The sequence below is a fragment of the Mus caroli genome, chromosome 12, assembly GCF_900094665.2.
Source record: "Mus caroli chromosome 12, CAROLI_EIJ_v1.1, whole genome shotgun sequence".
In the NCBI taxonomy this organism is placed as follows: Eukaryota; Metazoa; Chordata; class Mammalia; order Rodentia; family Muridae; genus Mus; species Mus caroli.
The window spans coordinates 109207073-109216625 of record NC_034581.1 but is presented as its reverse complement, the minus strand read 5'-3'; the positions used below and the strand labels follow the sequence as shown (position 1 = coordinate 109216625).

General features: G+C 39.7%; 1 gene segment (V, D, J or C); it reads left to right on the top strand.

Annotated features, from left to right (window-relative positions):
- The first annotated feature begins 2977 nt into the window (after positions 1 to 2977).
- Positions 2978 to 3428, top strand: LOC110307017. The segment is given in 2 exon segments: positions 2978 to 3023; positions 3100 to 3428. Coding segments are annotated over 2 exon segments (375 nt in total).
- Positions 3429 to 9553: the final 6125 nt, after the last annotated feature.

Below are 9553 nucleotides of genomic sequence, written 5' to 3'. Positions count from 1 at the left end.
TGTTCGCCAAGGTGGAATCCTGTGACTGGAAGCAGGAGAACTCTTCTGACCTGGGGAATAACTTTATGGTGCTTTCAGAAACTAGTCTGTTTTAAGATCAGCCATTCCTACCTGCGACCCCTGATTATCTTCTCAAGGATGTTTAGAAGAAGGCAAATAAAGTATCTGTACATCTTGATTCTCTCTACATATATCTTAGTCAACTTAAAAACAAAAACAAAAAATAATGTTTTCTTTTTGCTTCTTTCCCAGGGACAGGCCCCAGCTTCACCTGGTAAGTGCTTAGCCATTTATCTGTGAGAGTGCCAGCCTCAGTAACCTGGAAGCAAGGAGGCTGATATTTGTGTATTCTAAAGCAGGCATTTATGGCTCCTGGCAGGGGTGTTAAGGGATGTGTTTATGGACAGTGATATGCTGGCTCCATACTGAATCCCTTCTGAATGGCCAGGGAGAGAGGAGTGAAGCCTAACTGTGCTAACTGCAGGAAGGAGCAGGGGAATGGCGAGGAAGCTTGGAAGAAAGCTGCCTGCACACTTCACTTTCTTTTTTTTATTAGATATTTTCTTCATTTACATATCAAATGTTATCTCCAAAGCCCCCTATACCCTACCCCCTCCCTGTTTCCCAACCTACTCACTCCTGCTTCCTGGCCCTACCATTCCCTTGTACTGGGGCATATGATCTTCACAAGACCAAGGGCCTCTCCTCCCATCGATGGCCAAGTAGGCCATCCTCTGCTACATATGCAACTAGAGAGAGTGCTCTGGGGTGGGGGGTACTGGTTAGTTCATGTTGTTGTTCCTCCTATAGGGTTGCAGACCCCTTTAGCTCCTTGGGTACTTTCTCTAGCTCCTTCATTAGGACCCTGATATAGCTCTCTCTTGTGAGGCTATGCCAGTGCCTGGCAAATATAGAAATGGTGCTCACAGTAATCTATTGGATGGAGCACTTCATTTTCTAATTGAATTTTGGCCCTGCACCATAGGAAAGACTTCTTCCCAGGTAAACATAGTCAAAAGCCCATGGCTGCAGATGACATAGGCATAGTAGACCCTTGTTGCATTGCTTATGGTCAAGTACTCAACTTGCCTTATAATATTTATGTTTATACCCAATAGATTATTGTTGTTCTCGGCCTTAATCACAGAAGCTTCTGTGTGTAGTGTGTATTAATTAATGTAGACATGTTTTAATAGACAGGGTGCCGAGAATAAACCTCTGAATACTTAATCACTGATGAGACATCTATATAAATGGCCCAACAAAAACCCAAAGACCATCACAAAAGAGGGATTAGAAAGAACATAAGATCCAGAATGTTGAGTATTATATACATGATATAAAGTCTCAGGACTTGACATGAGCTCTCATCAGCTACAGTTCTGAGCACAAGCCATGGACAATAAGTTCAAACAGCCAAAGTTACAATATGAGAGCCTGTGCAATAATTGATCAGATAAAGTATCTCCTGGAAAGCTTAGTAATAATAGCTTAATCCCTTGAACCTATATCTTACAACACACAAATTGAATTTCCAAGGTTGTCGTCTTAGGAAAACACATATATAATGGTACATGTGTGTTCTGTTCTTACAACTAAACATAGTATATAATTTTTAAAAATCAATCTGAGGGCTTTTTGACATTTGATGACCAATGAGGAAAATTTAACCACATTTTTGGAATGTTTTTGAAGGTTCCCTATGTACTAGTGAATGACCTCACCTATGTGTATATAAATAGCAGTAATTGGGCATCATGCTATTAGTTAATAAAATAAAAGAGGCCAGGATGTTGGGAAGAAGATCTATTGGAAGGTACCAAGGGAAACCAGGGGGACATAGTAGAGGTAGATATGATCATAGTATATTTCATTTATAAATGGAAATTGCAAACAACTAAAATAATTCTGTAAAGTAGATTACATTAATTTTATACATGTTTAGGATTTTCATACAAGTGTATTGCTTACACTGTGTATATTTTCCCCATATATATTACCTTCATATTTCTTGCCCTCTTATTTTTCACTTTATTATACTAGAGAGTTTCAAGTCACATCATTATGTATTTATTTGTATGCGTATGTCTATATAACAGTGCAGTTTTTAAGTACTACTTAGAGTCTCACTCAATGTCCATGTTTCTAATATGACATCAGTTAATACCATCATCTCCAGTTGCATCCATTTTACTAAAGTTGACATAAGTATTTATTCTGATCTAATGAAAGGTGTGCTGATTAGATAGATAGATAGATAGATAGATAGATAGATAGATAGATAGATAGATAGATAGATGTGTGTGTGTGTGTGGGGGTGTCTGTGAGTGTAGGTATGTGTGTGTTTTATACATGTATATGTGTGTATTTATTTCCTCATGCAATCTTCTTTTGACAATAACATAGTTTGTATATAAAGAATTACTGCAGCAACATCAGTATAACTAAGCTATGTAAATAAATAGTTTGAACTGCAATTACTTTTTGTTGTGTGGGTGAGATTTTTAGTATATAATATGTTGGAATTCACAAGTGTTAACTGCATGTATTGTAAGGAGGCTGCAAATTCTAATAACTTAGCTGATTTTGAAATTTCTCAACACCATGGCCATCCTTGTAACTACGTGCAAATCTATGTGTTAATCTTTTACAAGTGCAGCCACTGTCTCAGGCTGCAAATTTTTTAGAGCTTTGGCCTAATGTTACATTCATAGCCTCTTCACAGGGCCTAAGGAAGGGGTATGGGATGAATTTCCTCTGAGATAATTAGGACATGGACCTCATCATGCTGGTACGTGAGGCAGATATCATTTACCACCTTCTTCTCCAGCAAGCAGTAGGTCCTTATCTAAGATGTACCCTGCTCATGAATATGCAAATCCTGTGAGTCTACAGTGGTTTATATAGGGATGTCTACAGCCCACAAAACATAAGATCACAGTCTTCTCTATAATCACTGAGTGCATAGGACCTCACAATGGGGTGGATCTCTATCATCCTCTTTCTAGTGGCAACAGCTATAGGTAAGGGGCTCACAGTTTCAAACTCGAAGAGAGGCCATACACTCATGTGACATCTACTCTGCCTTTCTCTCCACAGGTGTCCACTCTCAGGTCCAGCTGCAGCAGTCTGGGGCTGAGCTGGTGAGGCCTGGGGCCTCAGTGAAGATGTCATGCAAGGCTTCTGGCTACACCTTCACTACCTATCCTATAGAGTGGATGAAGCAGAATCATGGAAAGAGCCTAGAGTGGATTGGGAATTTTCATCCTTACAATGATGATACTAAGTACAATGAAAAGTTCAAGGGCAAGGCCACATTGACTGTAGAAAAATCCTCTAGCACAGTCTACTTGGAGCTCAGCCGATTAACATCTGATGACTCTGCTGTTTATTACTGTGCAAGGCACAGTGTTGCAACCACATCCTGAGTGTGTCAGAAACCCTGGAGGAGAAGAAAGCTGCCCTGGGACTGAGATGACTCAGAGATTGGCCTGAATTCTTGCTTATTCACAATCATTTTGAAAATCCATTTTTGTATCTGTTCCTTAAAGACTTATTGTGTTTTTGTCAGCTTTGTAAAAGGACATCTATGAATTACATGATGCTGATTTAGGATAATTCTAGAGTACCCCATACCTTGTCAATGTCATTACCAATGACCACCTCCATTGACATTTTTCTTCTTTAATAAAACAATAAAATAGGATAGTGTGATTATTCACAATACAAACATCTCTGTATTCTGATAAATCCTAGAATGTTTATTGGTATAGCTGGGAAAAAAGTATAATAAGAATTTGACCTGTAAATTTCCACCATCTCTGGGAATCAACAAATCTTTACTGGTCTATGTCTTAAGTGACTTAGATGTGTATTATTCACCCTGACTGTATCCAGCAGAAGTTTGAGGGTGTTAGAATGTAGAATGTATTTATATCAGAATGTAAAGCCACACAAATGTAATTCCTATCTGTTAGACAAATTAATATTAAATCATTTTTCACAGAACTTGAAAGGAAATAAAACTTGAGACCTGTGATTCATGTAATTTAAGTCAAATAGCCCAAAGAGTTGTTTGTGAGCTTTGAAACCTGGGGCTGAGAACGTAGCAGAACAGGCCAGGACATGCCCGGGCAGGCCTATCGTTAAGACACTCCTGAGGCTGCTTAGCCATAAAGATAAAGAGAATGACATGCTGGACATGCCGGACTGGCCCAGCACCTCCCTATCTCCCACCCTTCTGACCTAAGTTAAATGTTAACAGGCTTCTAATGTTTAAATAGACCAATCATGTGAAACTGCGCCAATTCCTCCCCCAGCCCCAGCCCCTTTTCTATAAAAACCCCTAGCTTCCAAGCCTCGGGGTCGAAACCACTGTCTCCTGTGTGAGATATGTTTCGACCTGGAGGAGCTCCACCATTATGGCTCCACCATGTGGTCGACACCTCTGTCCCCTGCGGGAGATACATGTTGGCCCGGAGCTCCATCATTAAACTACTTCGTGCTTTTACATCAAGATGGTCGTCTGTTCGTGATTCTTGGGTGCATGCCGAATCAGGAATTGAGTGGGGGTTTCCCCACTAGGTTCTTTCAAACTCATTTACCGACTCAATGTTTGTACCTGCTAATATGGGTTGATTTTGAGGTCTCATGTTAATATTTGACTGTATAAAAGGTGGTCACAGTCTCAATAATTAACTGTACAGTACTAGTCTTTAGAAACATATTCTAATGTAGCACTAGCTTTCACAGTTACTTGTATTCCTGGTGGCTATCTTTGTGCTATAGAGAATTTGTGAACTATTGTGTCTCTATTTCTATGTGTGGAAGCAAACCATGAGAAGAGATGACACTGAGAACTGGGTGCAGATTAAATTTGCCAATATGGATCAGATTTCAGGGAGTCTAAGAACAGATAGTTTACTGTAGGTATACAGTGGCAAGTGGTAGGTAGTGTCACATCAAAGGAAACTAGCTGAGTCAGAGAAGCTGCACCCCAGGTGGCCGCACCTCACTGGCATAAGGTCTGAACCAGCCTGCTTTAGGCTGGAGGACATTACACACAGTAATTGTACAAAGGAGTGATACTGTTAATATATATAACTAAAATGTTGAAGCATCTCAGGACCTTGCTGACTAAATATCCCTCAATAGCTAACTATGCCACTCTTGAGCATATTAAAAAAGGACTCGACATCCTACTAGACACTTGTTTTATCACATTCATTGGTGCTCAATTGGTATAAGCTGAAATTGGGAATGGTCTAGAGGTTATCAGTGGAAAAATTGGATGAATAAATGTAGAACTAAACTGAAAGCCACCTTGTATGTAATGAAGACCTGGTGCTGATTGGTCTTAGTCCCGTGCTTGCTGCTTCAATCTCTTTCTATTCACATGACCTTTGCTCAGGTGATTTAGATAGTCTTGTTCTTCTGGCATCCTCTTTCACCTCTGGCTCTTACACTCTTTCAGTTGCATCTTCTGTGGGCTTCCTTGAGCTCAGAAGAATGGAACTGAAAAAAAAAAAATAAAAGCAAAATTCTAGGCCTTTAGGCTCAGGCTTGGGAATGTGACCTCTGTGACTCAATGCTCCAAGGTATGCTAATCATAAAACAGATAGCAACATTCCTCCACCCACCTGCTTCCTGGGTTCAAAGAGTGTTCATACAAAGAATGTGCTAATTGTTAGGGGCTCTTAGAAACTGTCTTGAGAGATCACCAGAAAAATTATCAGGTATTCCTTGTGACTCTTGTGACTTTGCACTTCCTTGTGACTCTTAACTGGTATCTTTGGTATTTTCCAACAACGCCCTCCCCACTTCCTTGAGTTGTGGTTTCTTCCTTTAAATGCCCCCTTACCCAGCTACTCGGGGTGCCAACGTCCTCTACACCTGCATGGTGTATGACCGTGGGCCCGAGAGCGCTCTTAAATTAAATGTCCTCTTGCAGTTTGCAGCAAGACTGTTTCTCGTGATTGATTTGGGGTGTCGCCTCTCCTGAGTCAGAACGTGGGGGAGTTCTCACGTTGTGGGTCTTTCAGGATTTAATGGGGGGGTCCATTTAGAGCTGTGTGTTCCAATATCTCTCTTTCTGCCTAAAGTCTAACATGGGTTTCAGTATTTGTTATGATTTAGTTTTATTACTAAATTATTGAGTGTATGAGCAAATGGGTCTATGATTCTTAATCTTTCTCTTGGTCCTTTTTTTCATTCTTTGATTTTCCTTGACATACTTTTGAATGATGGTTTTGTTTTACATTATATTTACTTCTATAAGTTTAGTTTTTATAATTTAGCAGCCTATTTTTGTCTAATGAGTGTTAGAAAGAGGGTGGAACTAGATGATAGTTGAAGCGCAGAACTTGCCGTAGTAGAGGGTGGGAGAACTCTAATCAGGATGTATTGTATAAAAAAGAAAATCTATTTTTAATAAAAGGGGAAAAAGATGTCCATACAAAAGAACATTACACAGCTGTTAACATATACAAAATCATGCAATTTGCTAGTAAGTAGGTTGAACTACAGAAAAAGTCTCATATAAATTAGAATGATACAGACCCTAAAAGAGAAACATGTATATATTTTCTTAAATGTGAATGTGAGCTGTTATGTATTCTGTTGTCAGGCTACAATCCTTTACGCTCAGCTCCAGGCCCTTCAATTTTAATCCATCCCTATACATTCAATTTCCCTTCCCTAGGATACCATCACTGTCCAGTAGATTCTTCCTCTAAATCTCAACCCCATGTACATAAGGATTATTGGTGGGATTGCAAGCTTGCACAACCACTCTGTAAATCAGTCTGGGGTTTCCTTGAAAAATTGTACACAAAATTACCTGAGAACTCAGCAATTCCACTCCTAGGCATATACACAAAAGATTCTTCAACACATAACAAGGACACATGTTCTACTATGTTCATAGCAGCCTTGTTTTTAATAGCCAGAAGCTGGAAAAAATCTAGATGTTCTTCAACAGAGAAATGGATACAGTATATGTGGTACATTTACAAAATGGAGTACTACTCAGCTATTAAAAACAATGAATTCATGAAATTCTTAAGTAAATGGATGGAACTAGAATCATCCTGAGAGAGGTAATGAAATCACAAAAGAACACACGTGGTATGGACTCACTGGTAAGTGGATATTAGCCCCAAAGCTTGGAATACCCAGTATACAATTCACAGAACATATGAATTTCAAGAAGACCAAAGACCAAAGTGTGGATACTTCTTAGCAGGGGGAGCAAAATTCTCACAGGAGAAAATATGGAGACAAAAATTTGGAGCAGAGACTGAAGGGAAGGTCATCCAGAGACTGCCCCACCTGAAGATCTAGCCCATATACAGTTACCAAACCCAGACACTATTGTGGATGCTAACAAGTGCATACTGACAGGAGCCTGATATAGTTGTCTTCTGACAGGCTCTACCAGAGCCTGACAAGTACAGAGCCAGATGCTTGCAGCCAACCATTGGACTTAGCACGGTATCCCCATAGAAGAATTTGAGAAAGGACTGAAAGAGCTGAAGAATTTTGCAACCCCATAGGAAGAACAATATCAACCAACCAGAACTGCCCAGTTCTCCCAGGGACTAAACCACCAACCAAAGTGTCCACATGGAGGGACCCATGGCTCTAGCCACATATGTAGCAGAAGATGGCCTTGTTGGGCATCAATGGGAGAAGAGGCCCTTGGTCCTTTGAAGGCTCAATGTCCCAATATAGGGGAATGTTAGGGTGGAGAGGCAGGAGTAGGTGTGTGAGTAGGAGAACACCCCAACAGAAGCAGGGGGAGGGGGATATAGATTTTTAGGAGATAAACGGGAAACAGGATAACCTTTGAAATGTAAATAAAAAAATAGCCAATAAAAAAAGAAAAAAGAATCATAAGAGACAGTAGGCACCAGGATTTGAAGGCCTTTAACTCAACTGATCCAACGTCACAAGAACTCACAAAGGCATTTGCAAGAACAGGGCCACCATGGGTCTGTTTCTGGTCCTTTTTGTATATATTATACTTTGATTTTAGTAGTTTTATGGGACTTCTGATTGTTTGAATTAGATGACCTCTGATTCATGTGCCTTTTCTTAGGACTTTTTTGCTTTTGTTGATTAACCTTTTCCAACTTCAGTCAAATGCCTTTTATATTAGCTAATTATATTTTATTTTGCTAAGTTTTATTTTTACCTCTTAGAAGCCTGTTTTTACAAGAAACAGGAAGGAAGTTGATCCAGACAGAAGAGGTGACAAGTATCAGGAAGGAGTAGTGGGAGGGAATATATATATATATATATATATATATATATATATATATATATATCCCATATTTATATATATATGGATTAACCTATGTCAGGGTGAGGAGTTTATTTTTAATTTGACATGTTTAATAGGATATCCAATGGGGGGCATTTTATTGATTGATTGATTGAGTGATTTTTAAATTCCAGATGTTGCCCTCTCCACTGGTCCCACATAAACAAGTCCCTCCTTCTATTCCTTTCCCTTCTCCTCTGAGATGGTAGGTGCACCATTGGATATCCCCCAACTCTGGCCTATTAAGTCTCTACAGGGTTAGGGGCATCATTTCCCACTGAGATCAGACAAGTTAGTCCAGTAGGGGAGTGGATTTCAAGACAGGTAGCACCTTAGGGACAGCCTCCACTTCTGTTATTAGGGGACTCACATGAAGATTTAGCTACCCATTTGTTATACATACATTGGGTGTCTTGGTCAAGCCTATGTATTGTTTTTGGTTGTTGTTGGGGTCCCTGAGAGCCCTTGCAATTATGGAGTAAGTCTCATTGCAGATCTCTAAGATTCAGACAGTTATCTGATTGCTCAATTTCATCTTTTCTAAGCAGAGTTTTTACTTGTTAGTATAGCCCTATTTCAGCACTATGTTCAAAATTGTTTGAGCTTCTAAGTTTCAGACAGGTCCTATCTGCTTCAACATTTTAGTTATTAATAGCAATAGTCTCACTCCTGTGTACAATTATTGTGTAAGACTTTTCACTCTGTCTAATAAACAATGTAGGGAGATTGATTTACCCTCTGTCACAGGTGTTCTGCCAGAGGTCTAGCCTGATGAAAACAGCAAAGCAGCTGTTACTTCCTGTTATTACTTTTCTAGAAATGGGAACTGGTAGAGCTGGATCCAAATGCGACCAAGGTAGAATCTGTCTTTTAGAGGGATATTATAACCATAGTAGCACAATTTAAAATCACTGATGGAGACAACGTTATCCCTAGGTAAACTAGAGTCATTTATCCCTTCAGCTGAGCTCTGTAAACACTGGAGTTACAGGAATTTCTTAAGGCAGACTTGTGTGAGACAAGAAAAACCTAAATGCATCGGAGTTCATGACCAGCAGGGGTCAGCATGTGGGCAAGAATTCTCATAAAGAGATGAAATGGTTGGACCTGGAGGGCATCATCCTGAGTGAGGTAACACAATCACAAAAGAACTCAAATGATATGTACTCACTGATAAGTGGATATTAGCCCAGAAACTTAGTATACCCGAGATATAAGATACACTTTGCA